Source organism: Diachasma alloeum, unplaced genomic scaffold (genome assembly GCF_001412515.2).
Source record: "Diachasma alloeum isolate Michigan unplaced genomic scaffold, Dall2.0 Dall_scaffold_00371, whole genome shotgun sequence".
NCBI classification, from domain to species: Eukaryota; Metazoa; Arthropoda; class Insecta; order Hymenoptera; family Braconidae; genus Diachasma; species Diachasma alloeum.
The window spans coordinates 1,365,923-1,392,973 of record NW_021680510.1 but is presented as its reverse complement, the minus strand read 5'-3'; the positions used below and the strand labels follow the sequence as shown (position 1 = coordinate 1,392,973).

The window sequence follows — 27,051 nt, the reverse complement described above, 5'->3', positions numbered from 1 at the left end:
AAATGGAATGTGTATTATATACTTCGACGAATTGAAGCCATAATTTATAGGACTATTTTTATATCAGATTAAACCGGTATGTAAGTACTAGTAATTTTAGAATGAATAAAGTATATTATTTTACAGAAAAATGGAACATTTTCAGTCTGATTGCAGACTTATATTGCATGAGATTTAGCAGCAGATCTTATGAACCAGTTATTTCACTCGTTCTCAATGAGTTTTTATTACTAACTTGGGAATAATTTCAGGAAATGGTTCATTTTCTTTCCTTTTCTTTTCCATTTCCCAAAAAGTTTGAGGAAATTAAGTTTTCGTAAAAACTTAATTCAGTAGTGAAGGGATGAAATGGGCTGGGTTGACTCAATTTCAGGATTAGTTTTCGATGAATCTCTGAATCAGACGAATTTAGTCTTGGGGAGGGTTAGCTCATCTCCACTAACATCATTTTTAAACAGATTTAGTCTTTTCAAAAAAATTGTATTCTCTGTGCACGCAAGAACTGTTATTTCTACGACTACTTTTTCGTTATTTGATGCTCCCATATGCATTTTGCTCTTAACAAATGCTCGTTTTATATAAAAAACGAGGGATAGTATTTTGTCGTTTCGGCTATTCAATAATTGCAGACAAAAAATGAATTCTTAAATGAAATAATCGAGGGCCTACTTACTCCATAATTGAGTGACATCATGATTTCGAAATGAAGTCGATTTCACGTGATTTCGGTGATTTCGAGCGTCACGGAAGGTAATTTCATGAAAAATCAACGATTTCAGAAAAATAAAGTTTATAAGTAATGGAGGTGGGGCAAAACGGGTTGTCAAATTATGGAAATCAAAACTGGCAATAATAACTGGCAAATGATAACGAATTCGTTTTATTCCACTCCGCCAATCTTGAGCTAATGACGATGAAAAGCGGTCTATTTTATTATCATCGTTCGCAGGCATGCCAATTTCAAAATCACGACATTTTTGCACGGTTCGCACGACGCCAGTGCGCCACTGATTTCAGTGATTTCATTGATTTTAGATCATTGCACGTGATTTCGGAGATGATTTCGCAGAGCTGAAATCACTTGATTTCAGTGATTTTACGTGATTTCGGAATGGATTTATGCCAGAGTGGCGCCATGATTTCGGCAGTGAGTAGCCCCTCGGAAATAATAATAATGATATGACAGCAATCTTGTAACTTAGGGACCAAATATTTCTTGATAAACTTCCCTCTATAAAAGACATTTTTATCCTGAAAAGGCACCGTCTTGTCATCTCACACGTGTCGAACAATATTTTTTGACAGTTAACTTACGTCCAGCGAGTGGAAGGACTGTGCTTTTATCGTTTACAAGTAAACGAAGAGTCTTTTTGTTTACTTTTTCTCTACGAGTAAACGAAAAAACACCTTTCGGCACGAGGTGAATGTAACAGCAGTTTTAAAAAAGTTGTTTTCGGCCTCGTAATGAAGAAAGCTCTATTTCAGTTATCGTCGAAAAATGATCTGTCAAATTTACACATCCGGACATGGTCTAAAAATAGCATATTCGAGCTCGTGAGGTCAAAATTAGTTATTCTGATGCAAAAAATTGTAAACTTCGAATTTCACGAATACAACGCTTCTATTCGCGCGCAAAAACATGTCACGTAATATTTGAATGGCCCTCAATCACTGGAGAGACTAAAACGATCTCACCGCAGAAAATGAGGAAAATAAAGGCTTAAGTTACCGTATAGAATCCCCTCGTGAATCTCATAGAATTAAAAATTAAAAACTATTATTAAATTTTACTGAAAAGAATTATTATTATTTCGATTGATTGATTTTTCAGTTTTATGATTATTCTATTTTATTTATTACGTCAGATAAGAAAAAAAGTAAATTTGAATGGTCGATGGATTATTTTCCCCGGGAGAGTATTTCAAATTTATCCCAGGAACAAAAAATAAAATTTAATCCCAAGGTTAAATCAGTGTTAATTCAAATGGGGCTACAGGATAAATAAAAAAAATATTCTTCGGGTAACATGGAAAAATTATGACCCCTACGATATGACCCCGAGGTTGACTTTACCCTGGGGTTGATTTGGATAATAGGGCTTGGTGCAACCGGGCCTTAGTATTTAAAATCTTTTCATTTACGAGTAAACGAAAAGGCATTTTTCGGCACAAGTTGAACGTAGCAGCAGTGTCAAAATAGTATATTTCGTGCTCGTTGAAAAAAACATTTTTTCACGAGTTACGAACAATATTTTTCATCACAATGTGCCGAAAAGTGAACTTTTCGTCACAGCGTGATGGAAAAGTTTTTTTCGGCCTACAAAAAATACAAAAAATTGTAAATTTCGAATTTTACAAATCCAACGCTTCCATTCGCACCCAAAAACATGTAATATTCGAGTGGCCCAATCACTCGAGATTAAAACGGTCTCTCAGCGCAGAAAAAAAGGAAACTGAAGCCTAAGTTACCGTAGAGAATCCCCCCATCAACCTCATAAAATGATAATACAAAACCCTCCCCTGTAATAATGACCCTGGTGAAAGTGCAATTAACATACCCCACCTACTGATTCATAGACCTCAGCCGACAATCGTGTCACCCATCCCATCCCAGGCCTCCCCAATCCCCAAAAACCCTCTCGACCGAGCCTCCTCTCCCATTCATACATATCCCACAACACCGACCAGACTCAACAAGCCATCCCGATCAGTCCGAGCAATAAAAAAGTCATTCACTCCCAGACAAAACCCTCAACATTGCAACATTACACCGAGAGCTCAACGGTTCCCAGTCTCCGTTCACCGTGCAATCCGCCATTTTGGATTCATTGAGTGCAACATCGTGCGCAGAGTCCGATGACATTTGCGTGCCAATGAAAATAAAAACAGCTTTCCTGGAATAATAACAGAGCAATAGATCCAAAGTGCATTAGAAAGGATTTCCAACGATTTTCGGTCAATTTTGTTCATGTGAATGAGTAACTGAAGCACTCAGAGCCCTGAAGAACGTTAAAATCTGTTTAGAGTTGTTTTCTCAATCGTTATGGTGTAATGAGAGAGTAAACAAGTGTCTGTGACGTGTCCTGGGAGTTTTTAGTTCGTAATTGCGAGTGGGATGATATTTATTAGAGATATTTGAGGGGGACGACAATCCTTCAATTTTAAGATCATTGCTGGCTGTTGGAGGAGGTTAGGATAGCGTTCAGTGGCTGGAGAAGCGTCCACACCCGTTTTTTAATCAAGAACCATCAACAATGGGTAAGAACTTCACTGAATAACGTTTGTTTCACCTGGAAACATCAGCTTTTTGTATCACTCAATGCTCAGGATGTGTTTACACTCCACTGGGATGTGGTAAAGTGGAGAGACTAGTGTGCAGTCGTGTTTTGGGTCTTTGTCTTATCGATACTCGTGGTGATAAAACGATCTGTCGGTGATACGATAATCTATGATTCGTTTTCCTTCCTGGTAATTGGAGAAGTACGAGTGGAGGGGAATTTGTTAGTCATAGATCAGTCATCTGTGGCTTGTGGAACGATTATTGAATGTTACATGGGAAGATTTCACGGGGATTTTGATCTTTTGAGTTTCGTTTTTGTTTTACGTTGAGTTTTGGAGGACGAGGGGGTATCATGGGGAGGAGAAGATATAGTAGTGCAGAGGATGAGGGAACTGTGAGGATTCCTTTGAGGAGTAGAGTTGCAAGTGCTGGTAGTATTGATAGGTATTCAGAACGTAGCCTGCATGGTGTCTCGGATGATGACAAGCCTGGGGGTAAGGTTTTTTGGAGTGTTGAGAGTGTCTGAGGGAATCAGGCCCGGAGTGATATCTGCTGACAAATAATTTTTATTTATGAGCGAATCCGCCAATTCCGTGTACGAAAAATTGCCTCAAAATTTTAAGGTTTTTTTCTATTTTCCATCGGAAATTATTGTCCAAAACGAGAAAAATGAGCGATTTTTTTTTCTTCTAAAAACTTTTTTGTTCAATTCTAATTACAAGCCACTAAGAGTGACAAAAAATTTGAGCTCAAAATTTTGTCGGAACATTTTCTCAGCTTTTCGAAAAAAAATTGTTTCTTATGTTTCTATGTATTTTGGCATGCAAAACTCAAAACGAAAATTTCAAACGATCGTTTGCGGTGGTTCCCCATACTTTTTTGTTTTTGCTTCCGAATGCAAGCATTGTAATCGTTCAAATTGAAGTTTTGAATTTTTTTGTGTTATATCGACCCATTATGATCCAAAAATTTCGAAAGTGCAATTTTTAAACCGTGTCCGTACGTATGTGCATGTAGGGGAGGGTGGGGTAAAACGGACACTTTAGACTTTTCTTTTAATATTCATAACTCAGAAACAACTTGATCAATTGAGCTCAGTTTAGACTCGTCACAAAGGGAAAGAATTGTTCTTTGTATTGAAAACAAAATTATTGAATTTTATGAACATTTCAACCCCTCATTAACATTTTTAAAAAAGTCAAAAGTGTCCGTTTTGTCCTAACCTCCCCTATGTATGTGTTGCAAAGTTTTTTTTCAATGGTTCGCTAATGAATGAATGGAATTGAATCTTTTTTTTCAAATGCCGGTATTGTTGACCCCTATTGATCGCCATTAATTAAAATTTAATTCATCGATTAGTTTTTTTAATTTTTGAATTTTTTCCTAACTCGGTTGTCCTACGATAACTAAAAAAAATGTTCCAAATTGATTGAATGATAGCTTAATATATTTGTTTGGATGTCCCTTTGACCCAATCCGAAGATGAAGGCGATAGCAATAATCATTACTTTGATTTATTCGAAAATTTTCTAGAATTTTGCATTTTTTGAAAATTGGAATTCCGGAGATATTTTTGAATACCATGCATCAAATGAATTCAATCACAGCTTAAAATGGCTTTTTTTAATGCCATTAAATCGAAGTTAAAAGATTATTACGGTAGCTATATTGTTTGATTTGATTTTTATGACGATTGTTGAAAATTTTGACTTTTTTATGAATTTCTCTGAAAGTGAGCTTTTTGATGGGTTCTTCAAATGTGATGTTTCAAATTCATTCAAGTATGTGTAAATAAAATTTTTCTATTGACATTTTATCGAAGGGCTGAACGGAGAGATAGCACTGTAAAAAAGACAATCGGTTTTGTAGAAGAAACGGGATAATAAGAATAATGATGCTGATAACATTCAACTAAGTTGAAAATTTGACGAAATTAGGGGAAAGGAAATCTTATTCAATTTAATAAAATGAAATAATGAATTATACATGATAGAAGGAAATGATGTGCAAAATAACCATTCGGAAGCATATTGCTAATTTATTAGAAAAAATAACGATATAATATAAAATACAAGGGCAAGGGCAATTTCACACTTGTTTAGGTATGAAAGTGATGTTTGGTAAAATTCTGAATATTTAATTCCATTTCATTTTATTTCATAAAGACTCAACAGCACAAGGCCAATTACAGGAATATGAAAAGCAATGTCAAGATTCCGAACAAATGATTTTAATGGTGGGAAATTGATTGTTTACAAATTGTTCATAGAAAATACTCGTAATTTTCAACAATCGCAATTTTTAAATCATTTCACCAATTTTTCTCCAACAGTAAACTTTTTATTTCTTTTTGGATTTTTAACATTTTTTCCAACGGTTCGATATTGAGATTCAAATTCAAACCTGTAAACTTTAAATAATAAAATCATTGTACAATGTCCGGGAATTTAAGGTCAAATGGGGCTCAAATGAAAGTTCTAATGTTGGACTACAAAAGTAGAAAAGCATTTCACTGGAGAAAAAATAACTGAAGACTTGGATATCTTTAAACTTCATTAAAAATTAATAATTTGATGAAAGAATCAATGAAAACTGGAAATTATAGTTCAATTATGATATAACAACAGGAAAATATCTTATTGTTGATACTAATTTTCAATAAATTGAAAATTCATCACGATTTTGTATTGAATATTCATGTTTATATTCATTCGAAATTCTGTTGCATTTTCAATGACATCTCAAATTTCATGATTTTATGCTTCCCCAATCGAATTTAATGTCGCTCTCCTGAAAATGACGACTAAACTGCCCATGCACTTCCCTTTTGTTTTCTATCAGTATATTCATGGATTTGCATTGATAAATTCATCGATAAAGATTATTCAGAGATTTGCTAGAAAATATTCTAAGATATGACCTACTCCCGTTTTCCTTGAAATCAGATAGAAAGTTACTTCAATAAATGATTACAGGCGAAGTTTTTAATAATTTTCAGTAATTTATATTTATTATTGAAAGCGGAAATGCCATTTATTGAGAAACCATGTTCATTTGAGGGACTACCACTTGGATATCCTTAAGAAGGCGGTCGATTGGGTTTTGATTCGAGTTAATTTGTGGGTTATTTTGATTGGATTTTTACAGGTATGTGTAATGACTGCATGTCCAGGGTGCCTTATGCCACCCTGATTGCCACGATAATGTGCTGCCTGGGTGTGGGAATATTCTGTGGCACCATGTACAGAGGTGCTACGCTCACTGCACTCATGATGGAGCAGGTATGAACAAATTAATAAATGTCTGTGTAGTTCTTATTCAATTTTTTCTGGAAAATTGAAGGTTTCTTGATATTTTTTCGAAAATAATTAATCGTAGGGATAATTACCAAGTAATGAGGGATTTGATAGATTTAAGGGGAGACCGCTGTGAAATTTGCAAGTTGCAGGGAGTTGTCTCTATCATACAGATGACTTTGGTACTTATTTTTTATCATTCCGACAATTTTTGTTTTGGATGATTTATTTGAATAAAATGTGGCATAAATGCGGAAAAATTACTCAATAAAAATCTACAAAAGTAGAAAAAAAAAATTTGGTATATATTAGGTATAATTGAGCTTTACTTTAGTTCCTCAGTAGGGCCAGTAGTTCCTCAGATATAACTGGTTTAAATTTTGTTTTTCCACAATATCTCAGAAACTAATACACCGATTTTTTCGTAAATGATTGTGTAACGTTTTACATATTCCTTGTACCATAATGCAAGTGAAATATAACATAACTAGCTGTGTGGCGCGGCTTCGCCTGGGCAGAATAAGAGAAAATTGAATACCAGGAGTTTTGAGATTTCCTGCAATTAAAAAATACACTTCAATGTTTTCGACTTGTCTAGAATATTCTCTATTTCTTTGGAAAACCCTCAAATTTTCTTGATTTCGCGGGTGTTCTAGAAAAGTCGAAAAACATTGAGGTGTTTTTTTTAATTGCAGGAATTCTCAAAAATCCTGGTATTCAATTTTCTCTTACTTACAGGCGAAACCGGGCCATACAGCTACTCAATCAGAATTTGAAATGAAATTACTCAATTGGAACACAAAAAATATTTTTAGAAAACCCGAGGATTCCTCAAAATTTTCCAAAAAATCCGAGAACTTCCTCGAATTTTCTAGAAAACCAGAGAATATTCTCGTATTTCCTAAAAAATCTGAAAATTTTCTAGAAAATTTTTTTTTTTTTTTAATTCTCTGTGAAATCAAAGAATTTTCTGGAATTTTCGGTCAAACTGCAAATTTTCTTAAATTTCTTCGAAAACCGGAGGATTTCTTCGAATTGTTTAGAAAACCTGAGAATTTCCCGGAATTTTCTATAAAACCAAAAAATTTTCTCAAACTTTCTATAAAACCCGAAAATATCCTCAAATTTTGTAGAAATTTCAAAAATATTCTCGACAACTTGAGAATATTCTACAATTTTCGAGAAAGTTCCAGAATTTTCCAGAAAGCTCTAGAATTTTCTAGAAATTTCTACGGCGCACACTAAATTATGCACCGTAGCGCAATAAATTATAGCCTAAAGCCCATTGGGGACCATAAGCTATATAATAATAAAAATACCATTGAAATCCATTCAGTCGTTTTTGCGTGAATCCCGGCTAAAGAATGGGCAAGAGATTTATTATATTTAAGAAGACATAATGTATACATAATTTTCATACAATGGGACATAGAAAGATGAATTTATTTGACTGTTTTTAATTCACCCACAGGTCTTTTACCTTCGACTGAGCTGGCTGGAAGCCCTGCAGTTGATTTTCGCAACACTCGGTGCATGTATGGCTGCTCTCGGGTTCATGATCCTTTGTGTGGGCTGTCTGGCTACTGGTGCTACCAGGCACAAAGTTTATCGAGCCTGGAGGGCTAGGGTTGGAGGTCGAATCACTTGTGCTGTGGTAAATATTCTCACATACGGAACACTCGACTTTATGATAATTTCTTGGAAATTTATTCATTTGATTTTTTTTCTGCAGTTTATGACAATTACTTATGTCCTGACACTCGGATGGCTCTTGATCTTTGCATTTTTGGTCATTACGACGTTGATCTTCACGATATTCTGGGGATTGTGTGGAAATCCTCGTATACAGTCGGCTGCTGATTGTATAAATTTCACGCAATTTGGTAAGAAACACATTATATTGACTACAATATGAAATTTTCAGTAAAGATTTCTGGAACTGAAAAGAATAGACAAAGAGGGGAGGTGAACTTTCGGGGAATTAGTCTAGTAAAATGATGAGATATAATATTTCAGATTTTTTAATTTTTCCTAAATGATGATCATTTTATTTATAAAAATATTGATTTGAAGAGAAAATGTTAGCATATTTTTTTATAGCCCACCAAATTACCAGCAAAAAATATCTTTTTACATGAATATGATAAGTCGACTTGAACTGATTTTAATGAGGTTCATCCATTTTCCAAAAATCTAATTCTTTTATGTCCGATAAAAATTTTGTAATTTCTGAGACTAATGGGGGAAAATGTGACACCACAATTTCAGATAATAAAAATTAGTCGAAATGAAAAGAGCAAGAATTTTCTCACACATGTATGCTCATGAAATTTATTCTCAATTTGATAATCGATCTACTGGAAGAGTCCAAAAATAAACATAAAAATGGACAATGTGAAATAATAAACTGAATCCGATGGACAACCCTGGGGTACTCAAGAGAATGATATAGATATTTAACACTTGAAGCTTCATATAACCCCATGTTAATTGCTGTATGCGTTGTATATTATCTTCTTCAGTAGCGAAGCAGTGAAACGGTTCAAGTCGATTTTGATTATTGGCCAGTTTTCAGTGAATATCCCAAACTCTAGGGGAGATAGCAAAATTTTTGTTATGACCTTTTTTGTAGCCCTCATTTCACTCTTCAAAAAAGCTTATCACGGAAATTTCGTTATCTGCCTTAGATTCGAAGATATTCTTAAAAAACTCAGCTAAAGGCTAAATCGATTGAAACCGTTTTACCGCTTCGTTAATGATTTTATTTCTGAATAACATTTTTATCAAAATCAAGGCCATAACTTTGTCCACATCCTTCCTTAAAGGAAACCGTTATCTCTCAGATTACTCTTTCCTTGACTTATATTCACTTTCAAACATTATTTTTCCAGAATTTATGTTCCCCAGCAACATGAGGGATGAAGACCTGAAGATCTGTGGCCCCAAGGAAATAAAAGACTTCTGTAAAGATGGCGTTGAGAAGGCAGAGGTCATGTTCATTCTGGCAACAGCAGCGTCGATGCTAGTGATTCTCAGCTTGGTCCACTACCTGATGTGTCTCTCAGCCAACTACGCACACATTCGCGATCACGAGAAGTTCCAGGAACTTCAGGAGCTCCAGTACCTCCAAGATCCTGGTGATGGGGAATCTCCACAGCATGGGATGGGCACACTGACCCACCACCGCAGCAAAGACAGGTTCTAGGATACAGCCCGCGAGATCTTCGCCCTGACCCCCATTTGAAGTCTCCCATATTTCTATTCATTTATTTTAAATAACTTGGGGGAGATAAATGAATCTCTTTCGTCGTACAACATCAATCGCACTTTGGGTAATTCCTTATCGTTATAGATTAGGTGCCTACATATCACTAACAGAAAAACAAGAATTTGGAGTCAAAAATATTTTGATCTATGCAAAACTGAAGAGAATTTGTTTTATTTTTTATTCGAGAATTGAAATGCTTTTGACTTCACATTTATTTTTGGGAAAGAATCAGAGTAGTAAACTCATTTTATTCAGTTGGGGATCCATCGACCGGAAGATCTTGCGGGAAGAAGGATAAATGATGAGGAAATCTGTTGTGAAATGCTAAAATGTCATGAGTCGAAATTCACGTTTTTCTTAAATATGACTTTTTTTTACTAAATCATCCATTGTCGAGAGAATTCAGTAATTAACAATCGATAAATAAAGTTCAATGTGGAACACTCGTTAATTACCTGATTATCTTGGACGTGATGGAGAAAAGTTAAGACATTTTTTGGCAAAATCAGTTGTGCAGATATAACACATCATACGTAACGAGACGTGAAAATCGATTCACTGCGTTTTATCACTTCACGGTTAAAATTATTTTCGAAAGTCTCACGTGACAATCAAACATATCTTCCAATTGCATTTTTTCTTACGTTCAATTATCTCTAGTTCACGTGAGAGATACGGTTGTGCATTCAATGAGGTTTATTTAATCTTAAGCTTCGTCAAATTATTTATATAATTTTATACCCAAGAAATGCACAAATTGATTGCATTCCACGGCCTCGCACTATCGTATTAATTAAGTAGTACCACGAATTCCTATTTTTGTACTGGCAATAATTTTTGCTCATTTGATATTTGGTATGATTATTCATTTGTTGCACAAAGTGTGTTCATTTATATTTTTTATTAAAAAAATAGAGGTTAATAAGGGCGCTATTTTGAGGGAGAGCATTCGGTTGCAATAATCAAAAAACCGGTCTGGTGTATCCATTGCATTTTCAATTATACTTGTACTAGGTTAACTAACAAACAACAACATTGTCTAAAATAAGTACAAATTTATCAGAAACACAAAATATGTCGAAGGCCAATTTGATACAGCTATCAATTATCCATAGTTTGGCGATAATTTTTGTTTTTATATCCAATTTTTCTAATAATACTCCACTTCATGAGAGATGGAATGGTTAATTAAGTTTATGAATTCCGTAGTGAAGTGGTGAAAAGGAGGAAGTAAAACCAGATTTGAAGATCATATTGAGAATGAAATATCTCTAGAAGGAAGAGGTTTGAAAGGGAATGCCAATAGACGTCGTCTATGGGGAATCCTACGGTCTATAAGAAAGGAATCATGACATTTTTTTCTGCAGCTCTTCCTTCCGAAGCTATTCATAGGCCTACCTCATGTTTTTTACCACTTCCCTACACAATTCATTCCGCACATTTCTCTCGTTTTACATTATTTTTTGTTAAATGAACAATTTATATATTTTTAATTGGGGATTAGATAAGTAATGAGACATGAGTGGAGAAGTGGTGCAACAGTTCAAGTCGAATTAAACATGAATATTATTCTAGGAGAAAATAATTTTAGGACATATCAAAGACTTTTATCCAATGAAGAGATTCAAGTGGAGAATAAAATATCTACCAGTAGCGTGATCACCTCTGAGGGGTGCATCTTTACAAGAATCATGTCAGGACTTGTTGTAGGGAATTTTCTCGGCTACAAAAAATATCTTTCACCTTTTTTTCTTTTCGTCACTCATTATCGACAGTGTTGTCAGATCGTAACGTCAGCCCATTTAAAATTGTACAGGATTTGGCTATAAATAGCCAAAATCTGGCAACCCTGATTATCGAGATGATTCCATAATTAAATCTTTTTGAACAAATTGTCGATTCGAATCTAGTCGCCACTTCTCCACGAAATATATTGCTCCACTTGTGCAGTTTATTTACAAAAAATGTACTATTACTGCTGTGCCAAATTCATCAAAGGTGAGGCTAAAATTGAGGAGCTTAAAGAGTGAAAAATGCGTAACTGCAAAGGTTGAAGGAACATTCTCAGACATACGTCCATATAGAAAGTATTATATCTGTTTTCATTGCGTTCTCATTCGCTCAAGACATTTTTCAATACGGCGTGACTATTCGCACCAAATACGGGTGATGTGCGGATAATGTACGGGTCATACGGCTAATCTATGGGTGGCCTGTCGGTTCAGCCTGAAATACGGGGTAAATGTCTTGTACGGATTAATGTACGGGTCAAAAATGACCACTGCTAAGTTATCTGAACTGACTCATATTATCTACCTGAATTATCTGCACGGGCTACATCTGTATGGGTTCGTCATTTTATATGGAAATATTGGATACCACTTAAATACTGAACTTAGATTCACGTGGCTGCATTTTCAACTTGAAAAAAAAATGGAATAATTTTTAGAAAAAAAAAAGAATATGTACGAAAAGAATTTGTTCTTCCTTTTTCTAACATAATCTCTGTCCGATTTGACCCATCATGGACGAAAAAATTCGATAGAAAAATCTAACGAATTGAATAGAATATTAGATTGTATTTCTATTCAACTCCTATTGAAAACTCTATAATAATCACTATAGTTTATAGCTGTTCCTATGGAATAATTCCGCAGGTTTACAACGCGTTTTTTTCATAGAAAATGTCCAAGAGAACGCATTTCATAAAGAAAATCAGTAGTATTTTATCTTTATCTTTATCTTTTTTTCATACACACGTGTGACATATTCTATTTTTTTATGAATTCACTATTCGAAACGGTAGTGGGGGAAAAGTAATTGGTTTTGTATACAAGTGCGCAAAGCCCAAGAGCGTGCGCAGAGTGAATTTCGAGTGCGTAGCACTTTTCAGGCAGAAAAACATAAGAACAAAATTGCACTACTTTTGATTTTTTTCCCACCAGCAAATTGGAGTCTCCCTTCAGAACAATTATAAATTAATTTCATTCCCTACATCGATTATTCTCACATTTTTTGAGAATCCTAAAACTGCTCACATTGTCGAAAGACATATTTTTTTGCAATGAAATGTGTCAAGATATATTCAAATAAAGCGACAAAAAAATTTGAAAATTCAAACAGAATAAAAAACAAAACATTTGGGTATGAAATTTTGTTCTCTAAAATTAATATATTGAGTTGAAGGGGTTGGAACCTGTTTCGGATTCCGTATAAACTCCTTTATTTGTCTTCGCAAATACACAATCAAAAAATTTGAGGAAGTTTACAAATAACATTTCCTCATCAGGAAACGCTCTCAACTTTTTCAGAATTTTTGATGATGTAGAAACATATAGGCAATATATGCTCACTCGACGAAGAATCTCTCATATATCGAAAATTCTATAAATGGCAATAATACTTCAATTTACGCGTTTATACAATTCGAAATCTGCAAATTTGTTCATGTACAACCGTCCAGCTAATTTGACGAGATGATTTGGTTCCGTTCAGATAATTCGGTAGCAGTCACTTTTCGCCCGTAGAAAAATCCGTAGAAGACATTTTTACCCCGTAGTTTAGGCTCAACCGACCGGCCCCCCGTAGATTAGCCGTACGACCCGTACATTATCCATACCTCACCCGTAGATCACCCGTATTTGGTGCGAATAGTCACACCGTTTTCAATAAAGAAATTACGAAGATAAATTATGAATGCAACTCTATATACATTATATAGATATATAATGACGAATATATTATTGCTTTGTCGAAAGTCTTTGAGAATCTGCGATATTTAGTGACAGCGTCAGTGTTAGGTGATTGTCATTAAACAAAAAAATTCCATCGATCACCAAATTCATGTACAAATGATTGAGAAAAATCGACTAAACTCAATGAAAACATTCGAAACTGTCTACATATCAAACGGCAGCTAAATACATTCTTTATTTGGTACTGAAGATTAAGACACGTTTCAAATATCTGTGTTGATACTAATTACGTAGATGACATCTACAAAATAAATGAGTAAAGCGTATTATATAAAGAGAGAGATTATCCAATTATCGTTCGTAACTCGAGATTTAATGTTTATTCACCTGAATCGCTATTTATGTTTGCGTTCAGGTATGTATTGTAATCTTCAATTTCTGAAGGAGGTAATAAAGATGAATATTGCAGAACAGGTGTAGATAAATTTTTGGTTTATTTGGTCTATGTACAGCTTAAGTTAAAGAGGGAGAATTTTACAAATTTGGTTTAATCATCGTCGTACTGAAAATCGAGCTCCAGGTCCAGGGCGTTCACCTCCTGGAGGGTGTTGATGAATGTGTACCTGGAGAAGAGCATGTAGAGCTTTCGGAACCAGACGTATTGGGATTTGTGGGCTGCCATTGCTCTCTAAAAAAATTATTCCATTTTTAAGGAGTTCGAGAATTTTACTGCTTTATAATTATGTGATTATCAGGATCATTAATCATCGCAGGATCATTTAGTGGGGGGAAAAATTCCCCACAAATAGGGATCTTGGTGATTATTTCTACCATTATTCATGTCAAATATAACATTCGGAATGAATGAATGATCCACGCCAAATCAGCAGGCCAAAAAAGTCGAACCTCGGAATTTTGTTTTTTTTTTTTTTTCTGAAGAGGGCTATAGTCAAATTAAAATTTCTTTTCCCTTTGAAAAATTGTATTTCAATTGTTTTCATTGAGAAATCAACATTCCGACAATGGAAACCATGGAAACCTGTGGTCTGAAATTAGGTTTCTGAGGACAAAGTAGATTTAGTTGGACTATATTACACAAAAAATTTGAAAAACAAGTTAAAAAATATTGGTAACTGAGGAAATTATGATTTTTTGAAAATTTGTATTTTTTTCCAATGATTTTCGTTTTTTCCCAGTTGACTCCAATATTTCAGCGAATATGAAAAGAAAAGAACATGAAAACCCCCTCAAAGTGAGACGTCATATATAGCATTATCTTCAGTTTGGTGAGAATTTATACGAGAAAAGTTTTTTCCAATCGTTAATTATTCAATAACCCAATTTTTACACAATCTGAAATTTTCGCCAAAAATTGTCAATAAAATGACAAGAATTTTTCGCGCCAATAAGAGTTTGTCTTTCGCCGTAGTTCAGCGGTTATTAATTTTTTTAGTGGGACAAGTATTGAAAATGATCGAAAATCGCCATTATTCGTGCAATGATTCCCCAAATAAGTGAATATTCAATTAAATATTAGGAAATGATGAAGGTGAGATTCATTATATCGCGTGTCTAAAATCAAAAGGTCGTATGTGCCAAAAATTGCCTTCCTTGGCAAAAGGTCGTATCTGCCAGTATATACGACCTTTTACTATTAGCAAACCCACGAAATGAACCCCAAAAAGAATAAAATGTCCTATGTTGAGGCGTGAACGGAGAAACGCCTTTTTGCTATTCATGAAGTAAGAACAAACACTCACCTAAAATAAGAAGGTCGTATATCCAATTTCATTTTTTTTCTTGATGCCAATATGCATATCGTGTGTTTAAAAGCAAAAGGTCATATATGCAAAAAATGGCTTTCCCCGGCAAAAGGTCGTATCCGCCAGCATATACAACTTTTTGCTTTTAGGAAACCGATCAAAGTGACCCCAAAAAATTAAAAATTAAATATCTCGAGTTTAGTTATCAATGGAGAAACGACCTTTTACTTTTGATGAAGTTAGAAAAATGTCTCACCTAAAGCAAAAAGGTCGTATATCTAATTTTATATTTTTATTTATTTTATTTTTAACGAAATTTGTTGCAAGTTCGAGAACTTGTAACTGGCCATCGCCCGAGGGCCTTCAGCCAAGACCAATTTTATATTTTGTTTGCACTTTGATATTTCCATCTTTTTGAAAAAGTTTCCTCCAATTTTACACATTTCTCATTACAGAAATTAGAATATCCTCCTAGTCATTGAGAGAATGAGGAATATAATTTCTTTATCCGTCGAATAATCATGCGCTCATGAATTCAAGATTGTTGATCATAGTCTGAAGAACTTTCAAATTCCCTCGAAACATGGTTCAGCATACACAGATAGAAAACGGGGATTGGCTTTAGAAAAAAGTTTCTAAATTCTAGAAACCGCGGTTTCTAACGTTCAGTTTTCTAAAATCTAGAAGTTTTTTCTAAGTTTTAGAAAAAAAAGGTTTAAAATTAATTTCCATTTCGATCATTAATTGTAAACGATTTTTTTCTAGCTCCGTTACTAAATATACTTGATTTTAGAAAACAAAATTTCTAAAATGTAGAGAACTTCTTTCATTCTTGCAGGGGCATTTTGCAGGNAATTCCCATTTCGATCATTAATTGTAAACGATTTTTTTCTAGCTCCGTTACTAAATATACTTGATTTTAGAAAACAAAATTTCTAAAATGTAGAGAACTTCTTTCATTCTTGCAGGGGCATTTTGCAGGGAGGGGGAGGAGGGATTGTGAATTGAGAATTGACAACCAAAAAAATTGAGTCAGTGAGTTTCCAAGAATATCTGCAAAACTAAGGGAGATGGCGAATTTTTGCGAAAATTGTCGGGTGGCGAGATGGGGACAGGGGGGTGGTGTGCATTAAGAATTGACAACCATGCGCAGAAACAATGAGTCGGTGAGTTTTTTAAAAATATCTCCAAAACTAACGGAGATAGCGAATTTTTACTGAAAATTTGGAGGAGAGGGAGGTTTTATGGAATTCTCGATGTACACCCCCTCCCTTCCGCAATTTTTCAGTAAGAATTCGCTATCTCTCTTACTTTCGAAGATATCTTTGAAAAACTCACCGATTCAATTTTTTTGGTTGTGAATTCTCAATGCACAACCACCACCCCTGCCGTCTTTTCAAAATCCCCCCTCCTCACATCTGAAATTCCCGATATTTGGGGACCCCTCCCTATGTATGCGGCACTTAAGCCCTTTAAATACCTCGGTCGTAATTTTTTAGTTCAATCTGAAAATTTTCTAAAATTAAGAAAAATTCAGCATTGCTTTTAGAAAATTTTTGTTCTTAAAAACAATTTCCAAAATCCTTAGTTTTTCTTATCCCATCAAGGATAAAGCTTAAGAATTGGAGTTTCGAAAATCGAGAAACTAGTTTCTAAAGCTAATCCACTTTTGTTTCTCTGTGCTTTACCTGCCTCTCCCATTTAACCCTCGAGAGTACACGGGATTCTTCCGATCACTGCCCTGATGGACCCTTAAAAATAAAGATCGCTTCAGTTCCCTAATTTAGATTTTTTTTTAGATTCGTTCTTTTGTTACGAATACGTAATACACAAGCGTATCTTCAAAGAGGTATACAAGGGGTGATTAGTGCACAAAAAATGTTTAGAAAATAGAAACATTTTGAGAGTTTTCACAATGTTCCGAAATATACGAATCTGGATTAAAAATGGAGATACGCTGTTCACACAAATGGTGTTATTAAGTTGCCGATATAATTATTTGACCATAATCAACGATACGGATAACTTCAGATGACATCGACTGGAATATTGAAGGTATAACTTGGCCACGGAACTGCAAATAAAAAAATCCCAAATTTTGTCTTTACGACCTTTTGCTTTTAGGTCAGTCTCGATTTCTGAGGACAGAAATTAAAGGCAAAAGGTCATAGATGGTAACAAAAATTAAAAAATTTGTCATTACGACTTTTTGCTTTTAAAGAATTTTTCATTTCTGGGGACATAAGTTGAAGGCAAAAGGTCGTATATGCAGCTCATCATTAATCTGAAAATGTAGGTATTATAATAAGTTTCTCCAGTATTTTCACGAATAAGTGTAGTAAAAATTAGTGGAGATACGACCTTCTCGCTTTAAGAAACTCGGAAAGTAGCTTTTTGGCGTTTACGACCTTTTGCTTTTAGACACGCGATATCTTCTCTTATGCATCTATTTCCATTGTATAATTGGAGGAATATTGGACTGAATAGGAAACAAAAATCAGTGAAAAAAAAAAATTTCAAACAAAAATGTAATCCCACAATTATTAATATTTTTCAAAACTTTTGTCTAATATCTATCTCTTCAGAAAAAAATTGAGCCGAAAATCCGCAGCACCGATTTTTTTGGCCTGGATCTGACATGCAGAATACAGAATATTCTGATAATATTTCCTGATTTCTACCCATTAGTGAGACAATTCCATAATTAGCTCCAAGAAGTTTTTGTGTTTCATTTTTTCAACTTACGTGAATGAGTTTACGTTGCTCGTAAGTGACCAAATACCAGTAGGAAGACGTCAACAGACTGATTGGTAGATCCAAAAGCTGGACGTATTTTCTTATCAAATTAACAGATTCCAGAATGTACAGTTTGCAATCTGAAATCAACAAAATATTATCATTAAAAATGTTGAGAATTGATTTAAGAGAAGCCATGCCGGAATATTTACAGGAGGGTATTTTCTTCTCGATGCACAGCGATGCAACGGCATAAAACAACGATATATGATTTCTATGTCCGCTCACACCGTGTTTATCGAAGGTGACTACTGCATTTATCTTATATGTCTCTATATATTGCAAAATATGCTCTGCCACAATTTCTCCCGGCCATTGTACTTTTGGGTCATCAGGTAGCTCTGAATTCCTGAAAGAATCATAAAAGTCATCAATATAATCAACAAAAATTGGATAAAGTTAGTGTTTGAGGAGTGTAGTAGCAAAACAAGGCACGTTGAAATAACAGTTCCATAAATTTTTCAGATTATGTTTCAAACAATTTCAGGAAAACATTCTTTGTTTAGAAAATTCTCTAAGAAAAAGACCTCATGAACATGTCCCCATTTAAAAAGCGAAACGAGTCATGCAAAAAATGAAATGTTAACAAATTTTCCATTCATTTTGGAAATTAATAAATTTATGCAACCTTTATAATCTCTTCTCTTTAAAAATGGTATATCTTTTCAATACAAAATAATTGATCGAGACCTCAGGCCATTCGCAACTTCTGCACGAATTTGTATTTTTTTTTTATTTAAGAATTTGTTAATGGAATAATACCTTTAACTCACATTCGAATTTTAATATTATCTGAAAGACTGAAAAATTATCATTGTGGACAACAAGAATGGGATAAAATTATCGTTTCACCAGTGAAGTTGCAAGACGATTCACATGGATAATGCCAATTCCACAGATACAGAGATTATCTCTCAAACAACCTCAGGAAAATTTGAAAAAATTCTATATGAATAAATTCTTCCAACATTTCTTCTTCAAATTGCTCATACCCAAAAAAATTCAGTCATTAAAAAGTTGAATGAGTAATGCAAAGAATCGACTGCTTGATAATTTTGCCATTATCTTAAAAATTAGCAAGTTTATGAAAAAATCGGTTAAGTAATGAAGTTGCAAGATGAGTCATATCGATAATAACAATTCTCTAAATTCAGATTATCTTTGAAACAATCATCAATCATAAATTTCTCAAAAAAACTTGCTTGTAGATTATGAAATTCTTTACAAAAAAAATCGCGGGAGAGTTCTCCTTAAAGTTACGCATTTCCAAAAGAACTGATTCATCGAAAACTGAAATTAGTCAGCAGAAAATTGAAAATTAACAAGTTTATGAAAAATTATTGAGATATTTTCGGTAACTTATAGAATTCACAAAAAATATGTTCCAATAATTTCTTCTTCAGTTAAAAAACAACTTGGTCTAAACTTCACACCATTTACAACTTCTTTATGAATTTATAAGTAAAAAATCATTCCTTCAGGTCAGTGTAGTGAAATGGCAATTTTATCAACTGAGAGATTATTTCTCTAACAATATAAAATTCTCTATGAAAAAAGTCTCTCGATATTTTCCCCTGAAGTTACTCATTCACAAGAAAATTCAGTCATTTAAAGGTTGAACTAGTAATGTAAAGAATCAAATGTTTTGCTAATTTTGCAATTGTCTTGAAAATTAATAAGTTTATGAAAATTTCGGTTCAGTAATGAAGTTGCCAGACGAGTCACATCGATAATAACAATTCTATCAATTCAGAAGTTATATTTAAAACAATCATCAATCATAACTTTCTCAAGAAATCTTTCTTGTAGTTTATGAAATTCTTTACAAAAAAAATGGCTCCAAACGTCTCCTTGAAGTTACTCATTCTCAAAAAAATTCCATCATTGAATACTGAAAGGAGTCATGCAGCAAATTGAAAATCAACTGTTTATGCGAAATTATCGAGATATTTTCTGTAACTTATAGAATTCACAAAAAATGTGTTCCAATAACTGCTTCTTCACTAATCAAAGAACTTGATCCAAACCTCAGACCATTGACAACTTTTTTACGAATTTATAAGTAAAATAATTCGATCAACTCCCATTAAAATAGATAAATTATTCTCAGGAATAAAAAATAATCATTATGATCAATAGAATTTAGATAAAGTTATCGATTCAGTAATAAAGGTCAAAGACGAATCCAAGACGAGACATTCATAATAACAATTCTATTATCGATTGAAAAACTAAAATTCTTAACAAAAATATGGCTTGAAACTTCTTCAAGTTACTCATTCTCAAAGGAATGCAATCATTAAAAATTAACAAATTTTTATGAAAAAGTACCAAGATATTTTCTATAATTATAGAATTCCCAAAAAATGTGTTCGAATGATTTCTTCTTCTTCACTAATAAAAGAACTTGATTTAAACCTCAGACCATTGACAACTTCTTTACCAATTTATAAGTAAAACAATTCCTTCAACTCACATTAAAATAGTTACATTTCCCTCAGGAATCCCCATGATCTTTGCGCAAGACCACAGCTCCTGTTTCCTCCTCCTGTGCCCACCTACAACAATACCCTACATATATTGATAGACACATCTCCTTGCTCAACGATCACCACAAAGCCACGAAAACCCATCAAGAAAATTCTCTAAACAAATCCATTCAGTTATTTTCAATTATGAAAGACAATTATGGGCGTGACACATCAGCAAAGATCCCCTACCCCAAACGAGCTTCAAGAATAAATAAAAATAAATAAAAAATGCAATGGAAAATGTTAAGTACCAGTGGTGAAGCACAGCAAATAAACATTGCTACTCCTTAATTTAGTAAGCCAATATATCATTGGTCCAAAGAACATGACCTCATCGTCTGGATGTGCTGTAACGAGCAGGAGTCTGCCTGGTGGTCCTGGTAGTTGCCATGCTCGATGATTAACCCTCTTCAGCAATTGATAAATAAATATACATACGAGTACGTAAGCTATTGGTGCAAGAATTAATTGCCATGATATCTCCTTGACGTACCACCACCACCAGTCACCAATACCATTAATCTGATCGCTAATTAATTGCGATATTGTCTCGATATCGAGCATCTTCCCCCATTAAATCATCAAATAATTACGTTTTATTGATTTTTTTCTCTGGTTATTCACGGATTTCCCGGCACCATCATTGCACTCCGAGGGAGAGTGCAGGGGGTTCACGTGAACCGGGAGAGGTCGAAGACGGTGGAAGTGGAATCATCGGTTGTTCCCTTAGGTTATGTTGGGTTATGTGCAACGTCACGTGATCATTTTTTCAAGCCGGTGGGAACGCAAAGTCCCTAGGAAAGGGAATGTGATGTCTTGACGTTGAAATTTATAGATGGCGCTATTAATCGGCCATAATAGTCCGCGAGATTCAAATTATTGTTGGAAAATAATTTAAATAGTTCAGGAAATTAAAAATATACCAGAAATAGAAGAATAAAGAAAGTCTGGAATACAATGGACAAAGAGAACGAAAAACAGCATCGCAAGCGTGAGAAAAACCGTTACGGAAATAGTAAATGTCAAATACTTGAGTTTTGCTCTTATAATTTACAACCCTCCAAATTCTCGTTGAGTAAACACTTTCCTCGAAAATCCAAATTTAGAGAAGAAAATAAATTTAACGGTTACGGTCCCATGTCGTAAAATCTCAGTTCTGGTTATTTCGAAAGGTTCTCTGTTTCACGTGACTAACACGTGTGGGCTCTCCATTGTTCATTGTTTCGCTAGGCTGAGGGCCTGAGACCCTTCGCGACGAAGTTTCACGACGTCACACGCTCCCCTTCTTCCCCTTTTTTTTCATTTCCCCGCTTTTCCTTGAGTTTCACTTTTCCCTCTCCCCTGGGCCAGGATTGCGCGCGCAACTTTTGGTCCGGTGGGGTTGCGGACCCAACCCTTGGAGTTAAATTTAAGTTTAAGTCAGTTCCATCGTGGAAATTGGTGGTGAAGCCTTCAGCTTCCAGCTTCTCTCTTCAAATAGTTTTTCAGTAGAGTTTTTCTAGAGTTTATTAAATTCATTTTTTTTTTGTAGTGCAAAGTTTAAAGTCTGAAGTTGAAGTATTTTGAATAAAAGTGTTTGTGTGCTCTCTTAAGCACTTGTGTTGAATTTATTTCACAATTCAACCCTTCCAACCAAATATTCTGGGATTAAACAATTGGACTTCGATGGAGTGCTCATCAGAGCTTTGGCGGCAAACGAATCTACAGTCAAAAATTGGCGCTCTAAATTTCATTGGCGCTACTGTCCTCCTAGTTACTTCGGTAGGACATAACAGGAAATCCCAGTGGGTATGAACCAACAAGAGATAGAGCGGCAATTTAAGTTCTATTGATCTGTAACCACATTTTTTATTGGTTAGGTTGTGTTTTCGGGTTTGAACAACAATTGGGAGGTTCGTTGTTGAGGAATTACGATGAAGGAGGCTAAGGAAATCGACATTTACAGGGATACGAGCCTGAGGTATTTGGGTAAGTCTCGCTTTTGAGTTTTAGAATTTTCAGTCATGGTTTCTTTTCTTTGATTTGGTGCAAATTGAGCGAAGAGGGGGGGGGGGAATTTATTGATTTGTTTAAAGAACTTTTCAGTGTAGTGGAGATATGGATTTTTGTGATCAGATCCACCGGAAGTGGAATGAGAGATTTTTTTTTGGGAGTTGAGGGGATTTAGATTGTTTTCATGTTAACTTAGGAATAGAATTGTATTTTTGTTGTTGTTTTGAGAGCGAGTTGTGAAGGGCAAATCGATTGATTTTTGTGAAGAGGAATTTTTAGTGCAGTAGAGATATCGATTTTTGCGAGTAAACCCACCGGAAGTGGAATAAGGGATTAATTCTAGGAGGTAATAGAGACTGAGATGGTATTTATTTTGAGTTTTTGAATTTTTATTTATGATTACTTTGTCTTTGCTGCAAATTGGGAAGGTCAAATCTATTGAATTTTCTGATGAATTTTTCAGTGTAGTGCAGATATCGATTTGTGTGATAAGATTCACCAGAAGTGGAATAAGGAATTCATTCTGGGAGACAGTGGAGATTTGGATCCTGGAAAATGTTTATATTGGGTGGATTTTAGCACGTTTTGGGTGCATGGGATATTTTTTCCTGGTCGATTTTTTCCGCCTACCTGGAGATTTAGATTAATGTCTTTCGTTAAAATTTTTGAATTTTCGGTGTAGGGGAAATATCGGTTTTTGGTGATCAGATCCACCAGAAGTGGAATGAGGAATTTATTGTGAGGAGTTGAGACGATTCAAATTGTATTCATCTTAACTTAGGAATGGATTTGCACAGTTTTGTTGTTTTGGAAACGAGTTGTGAAGAGCAAATCTATCGATTTTTCTGATGAGGAACTTTTTAGTGCAGTAGAGATATCGATTTTTGCAGTAGATCTCCCAGAAGTGGAATAAGGAATTTATTCTGGGAGATAGTGGAGATTTGGATTGTCTTTCTTTGGAGTTTTTGAATTTTGTTTTGTCTGCGCCAAGTTGGGAAGGTCAAATCTATTGACTTTTATGATGAGTTTGTGATAGGACTCACCGGAAGTTGAATAAGGAATTCATTTTGGGGAGTTGAGGAGAATCGGATTGTATTCATGTTAACTTAGGAAATAGACTTGCATTTTTTGTTATTTTGGGAACGAGTTGTGAAGGGCAAATCTATTGATTTTCTTGATGAGAAATTTTTAGGGCAGTAGATACCGATTTTTGCGAATAGATTCACCGGATGAGGAATAAGGAATTCGGTCTGGGAGGAATCGGAGATTTAGATTGGTTTCATGTTAATTGAAAAATAAACTTTTTTTTGTTGTTTTCGGTACAAGATGTAAAAGTAATATCTATTGATTTTTGTGATTAGATTCACCGCAAGTGCAATAAGAAATTCATTTTGGAGGTTGAGAAGTTTTAGATTGATGAATGTTGATTTAGGAAAAGGCGTGTTCTTAAATTAATCTATTGATATTGGTAGTCAGGGATTTCAAATATGAGTATACGAGATATATTAATTTCCATCTTTAGATCTTCCGGAAGTGGATTAATGATTTCATTTCAGAGATTGGAAAGAATTGAGAGTTCAATTGTGGAATATTTTAATGATCATTTAAAATATCTGACGTATTGATTAATCTGAACAATTTTAAGGTCCTCGATTACTATAATGAAAATAATTTATTCATATAAGATTGTGGACGATACGGTCCGTACACAATGAAGAGACGGTTGTTTACAAAGGATTAATAGCGAGCTAACTTAAATACAATTATTGGCATGCGCGTAATAATCTCTGATAATTTGAGGTGACTTGTTTTGGGGGTGTAAGTACAGATTAGTACAGGAGGTGTAAGTAATCGGACGCAAGGAAGACCTTAAAAATAGCGATGTACGGACGAAAATATGTAAAAAAATATTGAAGAGGAAGAGCTCGGTGAATAAATCTGTGTGCATTTTTGACATCAGTATTTGGAGACAATACTTCGAGCCAGAAATTAATAATAGTTAATTCGCATCCAATTGTAGACCAATGTATTACAATTTTACTGCAACAATTTTCACAATTTTAATCTAATAGCATTATTTTTGGCCCTAGGATACACTAATGAAGTTGGTGAAGCGTTTAGAAGTCTCATCCCGAAATCTATCGTATGGCTGAGTTACGCGATTGCGAGTGGTTACGTTCTGGCTGATACGATACATAAAGGATCCAGAGAGTATTCGGTAAGTGTTTCAATGAATGAGGACATGAATTCATTTAATATGCATAAAAAAAAAAACAAATGCCAATTTGAGACTTACGATCTCAAATTGAGATTTTGGAAAATCTTAAATTGAGTTCTGAAACTTTCAACTTGAGATTTTCGAAAGTTTCAAGTGAAGACTTTCAATAGTCTGATGACTTTCGAAAGTCTCAACTTCAGATGTTACAAAGTTCTAATTTAGGATTTGAAAATTTCAATTTAAGACTTGAAAATCTCGATTTAAACCCTCCGAAAGTCTGAAGTTGAGACTTTTGAATGTCTCAAGTTGAGATTTGAAAGCTTCAAGCTAAGACTTTCAAAAGGCTAAAATTGAGATTTTCAAGTGTCAAATTGAGACTTTCAAGTCTTTACTTGATCCTTTCGAAAGACTCAATTTAAGATCTTTTAAATCTCAACATAAGGATTTTTTTCTGGGTATTAAATTGGAACAAGTCGAACTAAAAATAGCACACCTGTTAGTTGCGTGATCATCGATAGAATAAGGAATTTTAGAATGAAATATCTTATTAGAATTTTTTCAAATGTTACTCATTGCCGAAATGATTTAACAATCAACCTTGGCAATTAGGAGTCACACCGTTCCCATCCTTGGTAATTTACGAGGCAACAATCCGCCGAATGCATGATTTTACAGATTTTTTTTTTGGTAATTGATGAATATTATTACAGAAGCGATTGGATTCTGCAAACACGCCAAGAAAATTGGTTTGAGGTTCAGAATAATTCATATAACACATTTCCAGAGAAAATGATTAGAAACGGATTTGGATGAAATAAAACTCTTTTATTGAATTTTTTCTATTAATTTCAACAACATCATTGTTGGAAATTCATAAACGCTTTACAAACAATTCATTCATCCGAAATCAATCCAATATTAGATTCAAATAATGCATTATTACATGTTGATAAATTCACTCTCTAACAAATTTGTATATATAACTAATAAAATTTTCATTTGGATCATGAAAACATTTTGGTATAGTTGAAAAATTATTCACTTCTTATGTATGAAAACTTTTAAAAAACGAAGTTTAAGTGTGAATAAAATCTTTATTGCGAGCTATTCGAAAAAAACCCATCAATTTAATTCAAATGAAGTTTATTCGTTTCGAACAAATCATTTATCTGGGTACTAGCTCGTTTGAATTCAACAAGATCATTTGATCATTGAGACCATTTATGTTTACTCAAATAAATGTCTTCTTTATTGATTTTAGAAAGAAACTGGGGAAGGAAAGAATAAACGAGTATTACTATCAGCAACAGACACTCTCATCTGGCAAAGTTTTGCTTCTGTGATAATTCCAGGTCTCGTGATAAACCGAATTTGTGCTGGTGTTCGATTTTTGCAAAAACCTGCCACGAGTGCTGTAATGAGGAGCCCTTGGGTCACTACTGCAGTTGGACTTGCTTCAATTCCATTAATTATTAGACCAATCGATCGAGGCGTTGAGGATGCAATGGACGTGACCTTCAGACAGTGGATTGGATACCATCCTCATGAAAATAGAGAGGATTGACGATTGTAGATTGAATTAGGATGTTATTGTTCAAGACATGAAAGTTATTAGCAAATAGCACAAATTATTTTATAAGGGCCATTCAAATATTACGTCACCCATTGCTTCAACATTTTAGACCTCCTTGCCCCCCCCCCCCCCCCCCCCNCCCCCCCCCCCCTCCTCTGTCACAGACATCTTTATTACGTCATTGAATAGACCCTCTTGTTATGGCGACTTCTTTTTTTTTAATAAAATTGAATTGAAAAATCAAGAATAAGGAAATGAAGGCGAAGAATTAGTTGAACAATTACACCCAAAAAATACAAGCTTTATTTTGAAATTTATTATTTCAAATTGAAAATTGTAAAAGTCTGTGGCGAATGCCTGCGGAGGTGACCAAGTCGCAAGTTCTCATATGGTGACCAAACTAGGGTTAAATTGTTGACAGCACAGGATTCTGAAATTGCTCTTCATGAATGTTTGGGATAGTTTGCAAAACTGGTAAATCCTCTGTTGTCTCAAGAGAAAAAGGGGACACGATAAACAAAATTGCATTTGCTGTTTCTCCTGATTAAAAATCAATAAAAAATATAGTGTGACTATGCCTCCCCTTCGTCACATAATGTTACAAACTACAGACCTCCTCATCCTTCCCCCCCCCCCCCCC

The 27,051-nt window shown here is 34.4% G+C and overlaps 3 protein-coding genes across 5 annotated transcripts; 2 read left to right on the top strand and 1 right to left on the bottom strand.

Annotated features, from left to right (window-relative positions):
• The first annotated feature begins 27 nt into the window (after positions 1-27).
• On the top strand, positions 28-14,009 carry LOC107041700 (neuronal membrane glycoprotein M6-a). Of its 3 annotated transcripts, none has more exons than XM_015262373.1 (5): positions 28-76; positions 6,427-6,560; positions 8,047-8,229; positions 8,308-8,458; positions 9,467-14,009. In XM_015262373.1, exons 2-5 carry the CDS (start codon positions 6,429-6,431, stop codon positions 9,778-9,780), a joined length of 780 nt encoding a protein of 259 aa, XP_015117859.1. In that variant the 5' UTR covers positions 28-76; positions 6,427-6,428; the 3' UTR covers positions 9,781-14,009. The 3 variants fall into 3 exon arrangements, with proteins under 3 accessions (XP_015117859.1, XP_015117858.1, XP_015117857.1); XM_015262372.1 differs by lacking the exon at positions 28-76 and adding an exon at positions 2,819-3,257; XM_015262371.1 differs by lacking the exon at positions 28-76 and adding an exon at positions 3,546-3,773.
• A 4-nt stretch (positions 14,010-14,013) lies between these two features.
• On the bottom strand, positions 14,014-21,352 carry LOC107041701 (N-acetylglucosaminyl-phosphatidylinositol de-N-acetylase). The gene is made up of 5 exons (XM_015262375.1): positions 20,880-21,352; positions 20,574-20,655; positions 18,250-18,446; positions 18,047-18,177; positions 14,014-14,226 (listed from the first exon to the last, which is right to left on the bottom strand). Exons 1-5 carry the CDS (start codon positions 21,190-21,192, stop codon positions 14,086-14,088), a joined length of 864 nt encoding a protein of 287 aa, XP_015117861.1. The 5' UTR covers positions 21,193-21,352; the 3' UTR covers positions 14,014-14,085.
• A 1,075-nt stretch (positions 21,353-22,427) lies between these two features.
• On the top strand, positions 22,428-26,559 carry LOC107041669 (mitochondrial fission process protein 1). The gene is made up of 3 exons (XM_015262314.1): positions 22,428-22,596; positions 24,711-24,838; positions 26,100-26,559. Exons 1-3 carry the CDS (start codon positions 22,542-22,544, stop codon positions 26,400-26,402), a joined length of 486 nt encoding a protein of 161 aa, XP_015117800.1. The 5' UTR covers positions 22,428-22,541; the 3' UTR covers positions 26,403-26,559.
• Positions 26,560-27,051: the final 492 nt, after the last annotated feature.

Excerpts from the sequence above, each read along its gene's own strand:
- LOC107041700 (XM_015262371.1), top strand. The coding sequence starts at position 3,632 with ATGGGGAGGAGAAGATATAGTAGTGCAGAGGATGAGGGAACTGTGAGG. Across the intron at positions 3,774-6,426 it reads GGATGATGACAAGCCTGGGG|GTATGTGTAATGACTGCATG; the intron begins GTAAGGTTTTTT and ends GGATTTTTACAG. Across the intron at positions 8,459-9,466 it reads TATAAATTTCACGCAATTTG|AATTTATGTTCCCCAGCAAC; the intron begins GTAAGAAACACA and ends TTATTTTTCCAG.
- LOC107041701 (XM_015262375.1), bottom strand. The coding sequence starts at position 21,192 with ATGCTCGATATCGAGACAATATCGCAATTAATTAGCGATCAGATTAAT. Across the intron at positions 20,656-20,879 it reads TTTGCTGTGCTTCACCACTG|GTGGGCACAGGAGGAGGAAA; the intron begins GTACTTAACATT and ends GTATTGTTGTAG. Across the intron at positions 18,178-18,249 it reads CGAGAAGAAAATACCCTCCT|ATTGCAAACTGTACATTCTG; the intron begins GTAAATATTCCG and ends TGTTGATTTCAG.
- LOC107041669 (XM_015262314.1), top strand. The coding sequence starts at position 22,542 with ATGAAGGAGGCTAAGGAAATCGACATTTACAGGGATACGAGCCTGAGG. Across the intron at positions 22,597-24,710 it reads TACGAGCCTGAGGTATTTGG|GATACACTAATGAAGTTGGT; the intron begins GTAAGTCTCGCT and ends TTTTGGCCCTAG. Across the intron at positions 24,839-26,099 it reads AAGGATCCAGAGAGTATTCG|AAAGAAACTGGGGAAGGAAA; the intron begins GTAAGTGTTTCA and ends TATTGATTTTAG.